This window comes from Dermacentor variabilis, chromosome 3 (genome assembly GCF_050947875.1).
Source record: "Dermacentor variabilis isolate Ectoservices chromosome 3, ASM5094787v1, whole genome shotgun sequence".
Taxonomy (NCBI): Eukaryota; Metazoa; Arthropoda; class Arachnida; order Ixodida; family Ixodidae; genus Dermacentor; species Dermacentor variabilis.
This window is the reverse complement of record NC_134570.1, coordinates 206,652,819-206,669,503: the sequence shown is the minus strand read 5'-3', so window position 1 is coordinate 206,669,503 and position 16,685 is coordinate 206,652,819. Positions and strand designations below refer to the sequence as shown.

At 48.0% G+C, this 16,685-nt stretch overlaps 1 protein-coding gene across 1 annotated transcript in view; it reads left to right on the top strand.

The window, feature by feature from the left end:
* The window catches only part of LOC142576609 (polyamine-transporting ATPase 13A3-like), a 296,153-nt gene that overhangs the window by 142,080 nt on the left and 137,388 nt on the right, over window positions 1-16,685 (top strand). Inside the window, exons 11-12 of the mRNA XM_075686810.1 lie at window positions 1,928-2,083; window positions 8,007-8,164. Of these exons, the coding sequence (XP_075542925.1) occupies window positions 1,928-2,083; window positions 8,007-8,164 (314 nt within the window). The remainder of the gene's footprint in view (window positions 1-1,927; window positions 2,084-8,006; window positions 8,165-16,685) is intronic.

Sequence of the window (16,685 nt, the reverse complement as noted above, 5' to 3'; positions counted from 1 at the left end):
GCAGTCAGATTGGAAGGCCGCGTCTGGTTCGTTCTGTCAAAGAGCAGGCTGCGTTGAAGGAACAGCAGCGGGAGCGGGCCGCGCATCGTGCGTTCGGTAAAAGAACAGGCTGCGTTTGATGAACGGCGCCGGAAACTCGCCCTAAAAAGGGCTCGTCGTCAACGTGAGGACCTCGCCGTGAGGGAGCGCGAAGCCGAGGCGTTACACAAAGAAGAGCCGCGGATTCCCAACTTCGCTTGCACCCCTCTCCACAGTTGTGGAAGAGCGTTCAATTTATTATCTGAAGTCGTGACGCCCCTTCTGAAGGTGTTTTACATCTTCCACCGCACCACTAGCGTATACCAGCCGAAGACGAAGGGGTTGACGGAGCGTTTAAACCGTACTCTTGGCAACATGCTCGCCAGGTACGTCGCATCCTACCATTCCAACTGGGACGCTGTGCTTCGGATATTCGCGTTCGCCTATAATAACAGCCACTTAAGGCACCATTGGTATTTATCCGTTTTTTTACTGCACGGCCAGGAACCTTCCAGCCCCGTCGATACAATTCTGTCCTACCAGTCAGATTCATGGGAATGTGTTGCTGTATCTCAAGCTGTGCAGCATACTGAGAAACGCAGACAACTTGCCCGTTTTCTTACCTCTGTACATTAGACACACCAAAAGCACCGCCGTGTTGTCTCTGACCCAAGCTCGCCCTCCGATTCTTTGGTTTGGCTGTGGGTTGCAGCTGTAGATCTCGGCTTTTACTCTAAGTTTTTCCCGTGGTATCATGGCCCTTACCGTGTGATTGCACTAACTTTCTCCGTTAACTATGCCGTAGAGCCTGTGTCGCCGTCTTCTGATCAGCGTGGCCGCAGTCACGAAACTGTTCAGATAGATCAACTCAATCCCTTCTACGATTCATATATGTAACCATATGCTTATATCACCAGGACGGCATCCTTTTCTCCAGCGGACAGTTGTAACAAACAAGAACCGCCGATCAGCCAGGCGTATCTCCAACGTACTAAATACAACAAAGAAAAAAGTACCGGTTGGTCAGGCGCATTACCAGTGTCTACGTCAGGGGCCAGTTATGGATGCTCGCAGGGTGAAACCTCTGCACCGAGTTCGACCTCTCGTTCTTTACGTGCCCTATCAATAAACACCTTGACGCTTTCATTAATTATGCTCAGCACGCCTTTCAAGCGTTTCCCCAAGCAGGCACTGGTCGATAGCTGTAATTGCTGCCTTCAGCACGTAGCTCATTACGGTATGCGCTCCTCAATGTTTTCCATGCTTAGCCGTCGCGAATGAAAAGTTTACTGACTACGAGGAGGTTCATGCAATCAGAGACGCGTTAACAAATTTTGGCGGTTGTCCTTGTCTTCTATACAATTCATAGCAAAAGATTAACTATACGCTTTACTTGACACTCTGGATGCAAAATAAAAAGAACATAGTGAAGCGAACCCCACATGCAGTTGGCAGTGTTGATAAATCTCGTTACGTATAACGCGTACAACCTTTGCGCGTTTTCTGCAGAGCCTGTTCAGGAAACATTCATTGCGTTTAGCTTCGATAAGCCGCGTCGTAATACCGGAAGTATTGTGGGGCGCACTCTGTCGGTGAAGGGAAGCCGCAGGGACTCTGTCCACTTTCCCTGTTACTGATGCCCAATGATCCCTAACGTTCGGCACGCATGAACTCGGAGAACGGCAGCAATTGTAGGAGATCAATAAATGCGAGGCTGATTGGGAGCAGCGGGCAACACAACGGCAGCACACGGGGATCGCACAGTGGTTGCTAGGCGTGTGGAGTCCTTAGAGCATTGAATCAAGTAGCGCACTCTCAAGTGACTATCTTATGATTTCCAAAGCATGGTTTGGTGGTGTAATGGGTCAATGATGATTTGGTGGCTTTCCGTCGCGTAAACCTGCCGCAGGTGAGAGCGTGCCCGTGGTTAAGACGCCATTGCTTCCAATCAACGAGGAATTCTCTGCCGAACACCACCGACGTCACGTGCTCTTCAGGGGAACGCATGTGTTGCAGACGCGCTACTACGGCAACAGCCGTGTCACCGCTCTTGTGGTACGAACAGGTAAGGACCCCCATCAAGAACGCGCTGCGCCTAAGCACCACCCTGTTCTCACAGCATATTCGATATTCTTCCCTACCTCAACGCTTACTTTAACGCGGACCCGCCGTGGTTGCTCAGTGGCTATGGTGTTGGGCTGCTGAGCACGAGGTCGTGGGATCGAATCCCGGCCACGGCGGCCGCATTTCGATGGGGGCTAAATGCGAAAACACCCGTGTGCTTAGATTTAGGTGCACGTTAAAGAACCCCAGGTGGTCGAAATTTCCGGAGTCCTCCACTACGGCGTGCCTCATAATCAGAAAGTGGTTTTGGCACGTAAAACCCCAAATATTATTATTATTACTTTAACGCGGGAGCGTCGAGGGCCCAGTGTCGCAGAATATCGGGTGTCGGTGGCTGTGTCGGCGCCAGTGGCATTTACCGTGTGAGAAATATGATCCCGAATCAGGCATTCCGATCCACGCAGGCGCTCCGCGTGTCGCATAGGCGTCACTGAACCAATTTAGTTTCTCCAAGTAGAATGCGTCTGACAGTTCGTAAGGCACTACTTACACACAACCAACAGACATGATAGCGTCGGACTGTAATTTGAACATAAGAGAAAACATAGTATTGTTACGCACAAACGCAAGCACAAGCCCTTTTGCCAGCTCCCCTTTGACATCTATCTTAGTAGGAGCGGCGTGCCCCGATCACTTCCTTGCGACACCATCCAGATGACGCTCGCCTCTGCACATCCGCTTCTGCGGCGGCGACGGCCGGAGGGGGGAGGGGGCCGAGGCTGGGTAACAAACAAAAATGAGAACCAGAAAGCTCGCATCTGTGCGTAGCGCTTACCCCAAGCGTTACATAAGGTGCCGTTCCCAGGAAGCGCGAGAAGCAGTCAGGAATCTTTGAATCTTATCGCGTTCCGTTCTTAAAAGCGAAGCTTAAGCGTCCTCCAAACATTTACAAGGCCTTTCAGCGGCGGCCTCCTTGGGCTCTTAAATATGGGCGCTACAAGCAAAACTGTAATTATGCTGCCTACAATTATCATGTGCGACGACATCAAAATGGTGCCACAATATTTGGTAAGCTGCTTTATTATGTACTTATGCACACAGGTTTCAATTGCGGAAATAAAGCCGGCTAGCAATGATGACTTATGCACGCAAGGCCGTCTTACACGAGCATCTAACACTAGTTCCATGATAGGAATAAATACGGTTATTCGGACATGTGTACATATGCAACAATGTATAATACCAACGAGATGAGGCAAAAGGAAACTGACAAAGCATGTTTCCTGACTAGGCCTACATTCCGTTTCGTAAATATACGGGTCAGCAGAGAGGTCGACAAAGAAACGTTCAACAACAGCTCATTTCAAATACTTCGCATATATAAATTCCTCAAAAACATTTCCCAGTCACATGCAAACCTTCGCAATAGATGCAATAAAATATAAACAATTCCATCTTGTGTTAACAATATAATCATTGAACATCAGCATATCAAAACGTGAATACTTCAAGCAAAATTTCAAGACTAAACGATGTGCATAACGTTACATGTGGAGTGTTACATGCGACGCGGCCTATTCAAATACATGTAAAACCCTGGACCCTGAATCACCCCTGGACCGATTTTAATGACATTTGTTGCATTTCAGAGTGAAAGTTACATTCTAGGCACTGTTGGAAGCGACATTTCGATGTAAGGCCTGAATTTTGTTAAAAAGGTTTTAAATATTCGACAGTTTGAAAAAAAAATAGAAGCACAACGTTTACAAATTCATAGCTCTGCATCAAAAACAGATATCGCAGTTCTGTAAACGGCACCCATTCGATCATTAAAACTGGACAAATTCGGTACGTCACTTTACTTCTTACGTGAATTTGTTACGTTGGTTACAAGGGTTCTGCAAAAGGCGTATTTCCATATTACTAATTTTTTTTATATTCATGTGTAACATACAACTTTCTCCACATTAGATGTACTATCAGATGCAATTCACAGAATTGTGTCATCATTTTTCGTTGTTGGATTACAGAGTTGTAAACTTGATAGTTTCGTTTTCTGAAAATTCGGTTTTTGCCAATGTTTAATAAAACATTTACGACCTAACTTAAAAATTCAAAACAAACAGTCACTAGATTTTAAGTTCTTTTTTAAATGCAACAAATCTCGTCAAATTCGGTCCAGTGATTGCCGAGAAAAACGAATTCTCCTTTTACATGTCTTTAGATAGGAGCACCCGAGCTAAAGCTTCGTCTTAAGCAAACAGAGTTAGACATCGCAGGTGATGGGATACGAACACACGCAGAAAAAAGCGCCGAGGAAAAAAACACAAAAACGCTTCAACCTGAACCAAAAAGTAATCTTAATTTCTCTTTTCAATGCCATACAGATCTGCTCAATTGTGCATTTTACAGTACAGAAGAAAAATTATTACATATTCTTATTATTTGACGATCTAGTAATTGAGTGCCACAATTTGCCTTCGCTCTAATCGAAACAACTGAGTTTATTCATGAGTTATAGTTAATATCACGGCTGAGGTACATATTGCTGAAAAAAAAAGTCTTCTTTATTACGAAGATAGACAAGGACCACTAGTTTAGACCTATATCACTCAGTAATACGAATTACGTCAATAACAGAGAATAACTTATTTTGTCTAGCTTGCCTTCTCGTTAATAGTTTCAATGATTTTTGTTGCGCGATTATCAATTTTTTTGCATCGGTCGTAGTATACGTGCCGCAAACTAAGTTGCAGTGTGCAAGGCGCGAATGAACAACTGAAAAGTACAGCTGCCTCGCTACAGAATATGGAAGAAGATGGTTAATACGGCTGATAACACCTATGGATCGAGCCATTTTCATTTTCACATGAGTGATGTGATCAGACCAGCTCATACCGTGGCGGAAGTGTACACCCAGAAACATGCAACTATTATTACGTGCGATTTCTGAATCATCGAAATAGAGCTTTGGGTTGGGCTTTATTGCTTTGTTTTTTGCGTGGAATAGTAGGAAATTGTTTTTGTTTAACGTTTAATGTCAATTCATTTACAATAAGCCAAGCATGTAATTTGTGAAGCCACCAATTTGCTTGCTAGGTCTGCTAGGTTCTGCTATGTCTGGGGGGGGGGGGGAGCTAGAAAAGATGTTAGTATCACCAGCATATAGGATAATGTTCGAAGTTGAAGAAATGCTACGATTATCATTTATATACGTAGTGAATAGGAGCACCTAAAATGGATCCCTGAGTTCGACCATATTTTAATGTACCATGGTCAGAGCAAGTGTTACGTGCCCTTGTGTACTGTTGTCTTTCCGTCAGGTAGCTTTCCATTAGGTCTTTTGCGATACTACAAATTTCGTAAATTTCTAATTTTGCTAGTACAATACCATGTTATACCGAATCAAACGCTTTGCTGAAGTCAAGAAAGAGACCGATAGCTTTTACTATTGGTTTCATCTAAATCTTTTGAATGAAGGCTTTTTTTTGTATAAAATAATGTGATCTCTGTCGACTTGCCAGGTTGGAAGCCATATTGATGATCACTTATCAGATTATTGAAGGAAAAGAAACCAAAAAGACTCGTGTAAATTATTGTTTCAGCAACCTTAGAAAAAGCTGGCATAACATATGCATCCCCAAATTACATTGAACATTGTTAGAAATACGGATCCGTGTCGTCACATGTCAGTCTGATTATTTACGTCCACGACGTCTGATCGCAAAGTAACGAACGTTAAACTGCAGCTTTTCTGTTCTTGTATTTGTTTATGTAATCGCAGCAGTAGGCAACACTTTTTTTAATTCAATAGAATTATTAGTGCAATTCACATACTTTCCGAGAGCTATGAATCTAACCGCATTCCCGCCTATATACCTGGGTCACAGGGTAGTTCACGGTCTAATGGGCAGCGCATCCGGCTGCTGCACTAAGGCAACAGCTTTCAGCCCCAACCATCGCGCAAACGTTGGTCTCTGAGTAGGAGGCAATATGTCCGTGCGTGGCGTTCTTCAACGAAGCTCTTTCACGCCGACATCGGTCACTGTATACACGGGACTTGGTAGGTACAGCTATTGTAAACTGTTTGAACGAGTTCACTTGCACGAGTCCACCTTTTAACTACTTGGCGCATGCGCAGCTGGGAGTGCATGAGAAATCCGCTTCACCACAAACGCATTTTCAAAGGTGTGTCTGAGCACAGCAAAGCAAAGTAGTAGTTGGCAGACAGCGCTTCTCCTGTATTGCTTTCATGTCTATGTTCACGCTGTTTTTCACTGATTGATTCTTACCAACTAGCTCGCATTCGTGCCTTTATTGAGCTCTTTGGCGCCGACTTGAAGAGCTGGGCATGTGCCACTCGGTCTGTGCTGGCCTCAAATGAGCCTATTTGATGCACACTAGGGTTGCCGGGTGCGTGTGAGTTGGTGTGTACCGCTTTTCAATGAACGTCTTTGAAGCCAACTTGAGTAACTAGGTGGGTGCCACTAGGAATGTGCTGCTCCACAATGACGAAAATGGTCCGTTAAGTTTCTCCTACGCCGAGTGAAATTGAACCCACCTCACATGGGTTCCCGAAGGACAGCAACCCGACGAATTCGCAGGCTGCACCATAAGTGTACTGGGTATGTGCTGCTTTACTATGAGCCTCTCGCCAACTTGGGTCCCTGAGTACGTACCACTGAGTGTGCAGCAAGGCAGGGAACAATTCTCGGAGTTCGCCGGCACCAACGCACCATGCTTCCCGTCTCGGAGTCCAGACGCGGTCTGCTCGGTAGTGCCAATGGATAGCGCAGCGGTTTCCGCATGACGCGTTTCTCGGCATCCGCACGCAGGAGTGCGCGTGAATAAAATCTAGGGACACCTTAGAGAAGGGTTAAGTGATAAAAAATGCAGACAAAATGCACTGCGGAACTAAAAAAAAATAATTGGCAGGAGAGCAGTACCTCCGAGCGAAAGCACGAAACCGAAACATAATAAGCCAATAAAGTTGTTATCAAAGCAATAGCAACTGCCAGATAATACACGGAGTAGTACCCTTTCTTTGCCTACTTTCATCGGACTGGCTGTGTTTCTCCCCACAACAGAGCTTATTATTAAAAATTATTCGCACAGATAACTTTGAATGCCAACATAAGCACGTACGAATTTTAATTTTTTTTTTCAGACAGAAGAAGTTGTCTCCGCCGAAGCACGTCGTGCACGAGGCCTGTACTTTGGCTGGACTCCTGTCTGACGCTTCATTGAAGAGCGGCTCATACGCAGTGATTGACATCCAGTGACACAGGTTGCTGTCAAAGGAGCTCATTCAAGAGCGCCACATACTTAGTGGCACATAGCCAGTGACCCTTGTTGGCGGGTGTTACGATCCACTACACCGGGAAACCGTAACTGTTAAAACCACCTAATTTAACTATGGCGATGGAAGTGACGACCGCCGAATTAATCGTCATTGTATCATCTTCTCCGGCCGTCTTCTTCTTCTTCTTCCCTTGTTTTATTAACGGCAGAGCGCAACGGTTGCATACAGAAATAAACGCGCGAGAGTGCGCGTAGGATCCTAGGAGTGCTCTTCGCATTTATATGGATGGCCTTTGGCGAACTATACCAACTCGCCGTGGTTTTCGCTTTGTGCTGCTGAACCCAAGGGTACGGGATCAGATCCCGGAGTTGGTGGCTGTATTTCCATCGGTGGGAGATACAAAAACACCCGGGTACCGTGCATTGGGTGAAAAGAACGAGAGGGTGGTCAAAATTAACTAGAAGTCCCCCACTACGGCGTGCCTCATAATCCTACCACCGTTTTGACGCTTAAAACTACAGAATTTATTTCAAATTTAAACTCTGCATTTGGCATACAGCTTCGCCAAATCTCAACTTCACTACGCGTAACAGAGCTGATAATGACCTCCGTCGGTTCGCAGGCTTCTCCACAGCCAAGGGATCACTGGTGCGGTCAATCCTGTTCGCCCAACCAGCTCCGTTGCGTTTCTACAGGGACGCTATCCTGTTCGTGCTGCTGCTCTTCGCCGTAGCCAGCATCGGGATGGCATATACTCTCTACCTCTACATCATCAGGCAGGCAAGTACACTCATCCTAAGTGAACTACTCTGCTTCCCAAGGATACACGGTGAGAGCGAGAATGCCAGGTGAAAGGTAGCTCCACTCGCTGAACTGCCATCAGTAAAATCGTAGGCACGACACTCAATCCTGTGCAGCTGGAATTCACACTTCAGTTTAGTCCACCTCAGGCAAAGTATTTTTAACAAGGTGCGATCTATGAAAGCGCACCGTTCACTAATCAACCAACTTGCGTCGTTCTCTGACGCAAACCACATATTAATTACTCTTCTTCTTCTTGAAGTTGTTCCTTGTATCCTCTTGATAGACATCGAAAGAACACAGGGCCCTCTAGGTCATCCTTTCTAAGCCATATCCTATGTCAGAAGTTCTTTGATTAATTACATTTCGAGCTTGTCCCCGGGATATCGCAGGTCGCATTTATGCGCATAGGCAATGTGTAAGGCCGGGCTGTATGTATTCCGTTACTGAAACTCCCGTACACATCATAAGAGAATTAAACATGGACATGGTAGTTGTGAGACAAAGCCTGAGCACTAACCTTAAAATACAGCATTTATTGTGGTCTACACCACGTTTATGCATAAATCAACGTGTAGCCCAGTAGCCATGGCGTTGCGCTGCTAAGCACAAGTTTGAGAGTTCGATCCTGGCCACAGCGGCCGCATTCCGATTAGCGAGAAATGCAAAGATGCTCGTGCGTGGTACATTGGGTCACACTGCTGAACGCCAGGTTACCTAATAATCTGAGCCCTCCCTCCCTCCGCCCCTGTGCCACTATACGGCGTTCCTCATATTCAGTTCCCGGTTTCGGCACATAAAACTGCAGAATTTAAATAATAATTACTTCAGTATTATTTCATTGCAGAAGTGGCATATCACGGTGTATTCACAATGCTTACAAAAGAAAGAGCGATGCATAAACAAGATGGCTGTAGAGGCAGATTCCCCTACACAGGTTAAATCTGACTGGCGTTACTCATGGTTGCGTCGCAACCCTCGCCTGTAAAGGCGCCGTCTCGGCGCTAAGTATAAGAGAGGTGGACTCGCGGCAAAAATAGGCGTCAGCCGGGACACATGCACTACATGTGTGGGGACACGCAAGTTCACGCCGAGCGATCTCGTAGTTCACATCGCCAAGCTGACGTGGGGCCTCTGTAGCGTGGCAGCAGCTTTTCAGACAAGCCGACGCGACGACATGGTCTCCATAGGAGGAGAACGCAGCCAGGAGGAAATCGAACGTCTCGATATAGGCTGTCGTACCAGATCTGCGTGGCCTGAGACTCAGTGAGCCGGGAGGTGGCAATCTGGCTTGCCGTGCGAGCACGGACGAAGTCGTCTTGAGCATATTCAGTGGGAGTGTTCATCGAGGAAGGAACTTGTCTATCAAATGGCAAAGAAGAGTAGCGGCCGAACAGAAGGTAAACGGGTAAAAAGTCAGCGGTCTCGTTACTCGATAACGCCTTTTGCCAACATCTTATCGACTTCTCAAAGTATCACTTGCCCTTCAACATGTGAAGCACGGTACGGCCGGCAGCGTAATGTGCTGGCGTCTCCGGTGTAAATACCATAGGTGACCACAGATGTCTGGGCTAAAGGGCGGCCATCAAGGTAAGAAATGACGTGGTAAGTTTCAAAGAGATGGCGGTGGACAGCAGCTTGAGCCGGAGGAAGATCAGGTGCAATCATATTGCGAAGTGTGAGAGATTCGGTGAATTGGACGTTCCTGTAGACGGTGACGGAAATTTGGCTTCCAGAGCCAATATCTCGCAATCGTTCACAGGCGAGATGTCGCCCAAAGATATGTCTCTGCTAAAAATTTGAGTCGAGCAGGTAAAATTAAGGAGAGGGAGTGGAAGTCTGATGACCTATAAGAGGGAGCACGGTATAGGGAACGGCCAAATTTCTTTCAAGCAGTACGTCAGCGGTTTGACATAGTACGTAGACGCTGTCGGGAACAGATGGGAGCGACAGTAGAGGCGCGTACATGGTGGCTTGAGGTCACAGGTGGACGCCTTCGGGAGAGCATAACCGTGGTTGTATGACTGGTCGAATATAGCAACCATGGCCCAGTTCACTAAACCCACCTTCAAAGAGGGCTGATAGCAACGATAAAAAGTCTAAGTCGCGTATAACGGCGTGAGAGCACTGTTCCAAAAGGGAAAACAAGACAGTCGTTAGGCACCCCGCAATGCCAATGGGAGCGGTACCCATATCAAGCACGGTAGGCGTCCCTCCATCGGCGACACGGAGGGTGCGCGAGGTAGCAGGTGTGGGAACTTTATTCAGGTGTCGGCACAATTGCGCACTAATCATGGAGACGTGCGCGCCAGTGTCAATGATCGCTGGGACATTGACGCCATCGACTAAAACATCCATCAAGTTAGATTTGGTCGGCGAAGTGGTCAGAGGGTATTGCGGTCGAGACGTCAACGCAGGGTCATCTTCGGGAGCTGCATCACGTAGTTTTTCGGAGATGTGAGTCGGGGCTGCATCGGGGATGGTGTGTGACGAGCCTGCGGCGATAGGGACGATGGTCGAGGAGCCGGTGGCGAACGGAGCTGGTGACGTCGGAATGACGACGACGGGCTGTTCGAAGGAGCACAAGCGTCATTGTGCGGCTGCTGCGGTGCCGATGGAAGCTAGTAGCGATGCTCGACCTGTTCGGAATGATCATAACTGGTGAATGGCGGTCGCAGAGGGGAGGCGACAAGAGGTTTGTTACAATGGCAAGCAACGTAACCGATAAGCCGACAGGCAAAACAAATTAGTCGATCGTCGGTGGTTCGCCACTCGACTGGATTTCGGTAGCGTACCGGGGACCAGTTGATAGACCGGGAGCATGAGACAGCTGTGAAGCTGTAACGGTACATACACAATGAACTCCAAGATTAGCTAGTTCTTGGCGGACTATTGCTGGCACAAATGATGCTATAGGCAAGTTGTTCAACTCACTGGGACCGGAAGAAAGGGCTGCAGAAGCCATGGTTTTAACTTCTCGCCTACCATCCGTGTAAGATCATCTGATGATGATGGTCGGTGCACTCCTAGCCTGTCGTGACAAGAGGATGTCGCAGCTGTGTTTGACATACTTGCGAACGGCGTTGCAATGCGGTGACTCTTGGCATGTTCAAAGCGTTGACACTCTTTTATGATATCCCGTACTATTCTACAATTTTTGCACACGAGCAGGTTGAAAGCATTGTCAGCAATCACCTGCACTACTTGCCCAACCGCGTCCAGCTCAGCCATATCGCTGTCGGCCGTACGGTACAGAGCCAGCACGCCCTGGATGTAAGATGCGTATGATTCTGTTGACGTCGGGGCGCTCGCCGCTAGTTCCTAGCGGTGCTCTTCCGCCCCGCGGGACGGCCGCAAAAGTCCCTCAGCTTCTGTTTGTATGTGTCCCAGTAGTTAAGCTCTTCCTCGTGGTTGTCATACCACACCTTCGCCGTGTCTGCAAGATCAAGTTAGCCAACATAATCACCGGATCTCATTCGTTGTGCAGCCCTTACACGCTCATATGTGGCAATGCAATCTACCCCGTCGAAGCGGTCGGTGCAGTAGAACGTTACTGGATCCCGCGGCTGAGCCAGCGCTACCATCAGTATTGTAGGCTTTGATGTGGGCCGCTTATGTCGGGTCCTACTTCGCCCGCCATGCTGTCTAGTCCGACCAATGCGGAGCTCCGTTGTTATTTCTCGCGGGTACCCCGCACCTCTCACCAATTTGTTACGTTGCAGAAGTCACATATAATGATATATTTACAATATTTGCAAGAGAGACAACGATGCATACAGAAGACGACTGTCGAGACCGATTCTATGTACGTACGTTAAACCGTCTTCTTCTGATTGGTGCCACTCTTGATTGCACCGTAATAATATGTATGCATTTATACAATGTATCAGAAAGCGAAACAAATCCAAAAAGAAATAAAACGAGACACGTGCGCCAAGAACAATGCAGGTCATGAGCCGTATTAAATCAGCCCGGCATATGCGGGAACAAGAAAAAGCAATATTTGCCCTTTAAAACACCAGCTGGCACACTCCCGAAGCAGTGATTAGCTTAAATACTTTTGGCGTCTTACAGTATTTTTCTGGCCCGCTGATCTTGATATTTGCAGCAGAGCTCTGATATTGCGCCAACATGTAATCACGTCGACGTTAACAGCATTGTCACTCAAATTTTCACATTTAAATAAAGCTCCGGGTGCGCAATTTAGACCATGGAGATGCGTCTAGCCGTTGCACCTTGGTAGCGTAAAATGTTGCTTTGTTGGTGTAACCTTTCTTGGCAATACTGCAACCATTCCAATTCATTCGGCCTTTCAGCGCATTATCAGCAGCGCTCCGCCTAAGTTACTGCTAGAGGCCGCATGTTTAGATACTAAAGATTCCTCTTCTAAACTGGAACTAAACTGCTAGGAACTAAAGCTGCAATTTAAGGCATATCTAAGGGAAAATTATGGTGCTTTAGGAGTGGATAGGCTCAATTAATAAGAACTGCCATTGTACACCCCTGGATAAGTTATAATTGTATAAATTAGACGGCACACTAAACCAATTAGTTTGTGAGACTGATCTTATTTCCTCAATTAAAAGAAGTGAGGCAGGTTCTATGAGCTGCAAAGTCTACCTAAAATCTAGTGCGGCTATACACAACGAGAAATGATCTGAAAGGAGTGACAAACTGAGTCTATTTCTAGGTTTTAGGGTTTCATGTTCGGTTTTTGATTACGATAGCATGTATGGACACTACAGGCGCATTTCTGCCGTCGTCGTCGCCATGAGGTTCTGTATGAGGTCCAAGGTAAATGAAATCGTCGCCACGCGCCATGTGCGTTATGTGTGAGGGTGAGCTGGCGATCACGGCTCAATCTCGTGCATGCACGCGAAAAAAGCGGGGGGGGGGGGGGACAGGCGTCGTCTTCCATCATGCGGAAAGATCTGGAGGGGGTGGTTAAAAGGTGGGCACGATCTACTCCGGGCCGCTGTACCTCGAAATCCTTCTGCGACGGGTACAGAGTACGCCGCGCGCTGTGTTTTCGAGCCTCAGTTCGCGTTGATGCGAGACACAACACGAAGGTCAGTTCGCTCGCTGCTGCTGCCGCGCTTCCTCACTCCCGCATTCTGTCAACCAGTTTTCGTGGTCGTCAAGTGAAATGTGTTCATTTTTGCTTGTGGGCACGTGACACCATATTTGTTAATTCAGTTAGTTTGCGTATGGTTGCAACAATATAGGGCCGATAAAAGTATTATCCTTACTTTGTATAGTTAGCAGTCCACTAATTCGACATCACACCCGATGCCTCGCCTCTCGGGTGAACGTGCGATTTTTTTTTCACTTTTTCGCTATGGAGAAAGGGAATGGTCAACAATCCTCGAAGCGGCTTTAACTTGTATTTCGGTACGTTCAGTGGTCTGATGCCATGTGGAAGTGCGGATTGTTCGGTGGTCAGAACTTGTGACGGTTCTTTTAGTGGAGAAATCCCGAGATCTTTGCAGGACAGAGATTGAAGTTTCGAAGTCACTGTATCAGCAGCAGGATCATTGGGAATTGCGACACACCTTTCACGAACATCAAAAATGGGCACAGCATTTTAGGTCAAAGCTGCGCCAGTGCATTCAGCTTTTTCGTGGTGTCGGCTAAAAATGGGCAGTGAGCACTCAAGTACGCTAAGTTACGTTCTAGTGTACTGTCGTGTATAGAGCAGTTTGAGCCTTTCTCATCGTGATCTCTAGTCTGCTGCAAAGCAGTTAACAACCTTTGCGCCAGCAGAGTATAGGCGGTAATAATCAGCTGCCTTTGTCCAAGTTTCTAAGTGGTCATTTAACATCATAGTCAAGACGAAGCAAAGAAACTACACGTAAAAGGACATTACTGGCGCTCAAAATCCAATTAGGCACAAACATAGAAATAGGTGTGACGAAAAAAATCGGCAGGCAGAAAATCCCCGTTGCCATCGCGTGGATCGTACCCAGTTCGCTTTCTGTCTGCGCTCTACCTGCTAGTGCTGCGTTTGTCGATGCTGCTCTTCGACCCGAATAAGCCCCCTTTATAATTGGTGGAAGCGCTCGGTACAAGAATTCTGGAACTTCGCCATCGGACACTGCAGCCCGTCTTCATTATGCCGGAAGAAGGACCACCACAACCACAACCCGCTGCCCCGGTGACTACCGTGGTCTGACCCAGCCCGTTGCGTCAACCCGACCCACCCATATTCAGCGGTACCGAAGACCATGACAAAAAATATTGGCTCGCTGACTACAATTAGGTGAGCATCCACAGCCACTGCGACGACACCAAAAACTGAATTACGTGTCGTTTTATTTGACCGATGTCGCTAGCATGTGGCACCGCAACCACGAACGTGATCTCACGACGTGGACTGCCTTCAAGACTAGCGTGACAGAGGTATTTGGGTGCCCCCCCGTTCGCAAGCTTCGCGCCGAGCAACGTTTGCGTGGTCGTGCGCAACAGTGCGGGGAGACATTTACCAGCTATATAGAAGATGTGGTCTACCTCAGTAACCGCGTTGATGTTACAATGGCTGATGCCGAGAAGGTCCGCTATATTCTAAAAGGCATTGAAGACAACGCCTTCCAGATGCTGTTGGCGAAAAATCAGGCGATAGTCTCTGAACTCGTCAGTCTCTGTAAAAGCTTCGACGAACCACGCAAACAACGCATTGCCACCCGCCAATCTCCAACTCAGGCCACTTCAATGTCAAGCTTGGTTGTTGCCCGGGATAACACCTCGCTGCTGCTAGAGATCGAGTAGTTCATCCGTGAAGAGGTGGCTCGTCAGCTTTCTCTGATTCCACTTACACATGGCCGGTCGAGTTCTCCGTTGGCGCCCGCTCTCCAATCTGTCATCATGGAGCAAGTAGCCCACCACATTTCGCCTTCTCTCGAGCAGGCTACGACTGCCACTCCCCTGACGTATGCCGCAGTCTCTAGGATGCCTGCTCCACAGACCTACAGTCCCCTGCGCCCACCTTTGCGCCCACCCGTATCCCCTCCAGTCCGGCCACTCGTGCAGTGTGCACGACCTCAAGACCATTAGTGCACGGAAGACAATCGTATGATTTGTTTTTACTGTGGCCGTGCTGGACGCGTGGCAAGCCACTGTCACCTCCTTACAGCGAACGTCCCCAACAATGCGCGTTCATATGCGCCTCGTTTCCAACAACGCCGCAACTATTCAGACACCTTTTAATCTGCTCCTGTCGTCGAGACCGCATTCTCCGCTCGCCGTCAACTTCTCGCCGCTGCTCTCTTTCCTTCATGCACCTACGTGGAGCCCTCTGCGCCAATAAAACTAAACGTCGCCGCTCACGAAGCGAGAACTGCAGTGTCAGCGAAGTCTATAAGGCCTCACACTTCACCGAAAAACGTTATTGAACTCATAATAGCAGGAACATTGAAGCTAGCACTTGACACCGGCGCTGCACTTTCAGCGATAGATGCCCGTATTTGCCGCCACATAGCAAAATTGACGACGCCGCTTTCTGGACTGCCAACGCGCAGCATGTCGAGCCCTCCAGCCCCTGCACCGTTCATGTGACCATTCAGGAGGTCCTTTATATTGACACAAGGTGATTTCAAATTACGCGCGCCAGCCGCCTCCTGCGTCCGTCCAGTTGTTTGCTGCTACCTGTGAAAGACAGCGGCCGTGAAGCGGGCAACACGGGCTCGGAAGGCACGCGCAATCGGAGCAACGTGTGATCAGCGTGCAATACGAGGGAAGAAGAGGTGTGGGTCTCTTGCGAAAAGACTGTTGGACGTTCTAGTGAGGCACTTGTTTAGCTGTTTGTCGGGCATAAGTTCGCCCAAGGTAAAATGATTAAAGCACCGTCACAAACTGTACGTTACAAGTCTGATGGAGGTGTGGGTTATGATTTAAAGCCCTTCTCGAGTCAAAGAAAGGAGCCCGGGCGCACGGCAACTTGGACCCATCGAATTGACTCCTGTTCACCAACGCAGAAGTCGTCGCCTACGTGATGAGGCCCCTCAGTTTTTCCGTTTGCCGGATTCTATCGGAGCGTCAGCACCTGCTAGCGGAAACGCTACCGAGATGACAACTCAAACCGCGCCAACTCACATCGTAGTCAACTCGCCAATGACGTCAGAGCCTTTCCACGGTGACACATTTGAAGACGCAGAGCACTGGCTGGAACGCTTTGAGCGTGTCGCTGAGTTTAATAGATGGAACGGAGAACGCAAACTACGAAACGTTTACTTCGCGTTAGAGGACAGCGCACAAACGTGGTTTCAAAACCACGAATCGACATTTGCGTCGTGGGATGCTTTTCGCCGGAAGTTGCTGGCAACTTACCCGAGTACCGACAGCAGGGACAAGGCCGAAGCTGCCCTGCAAGCAAGAAACCAGCGTAACAACGAAAGCGTGGCCATGAATGTAGAAGACATATCCCGCCTATTCCGCCGAGCTGATCCGAACATGAGCCAGGACAAGAAACTACGCCATCTAATTCGGGGCGTAAAACAGGAACTGT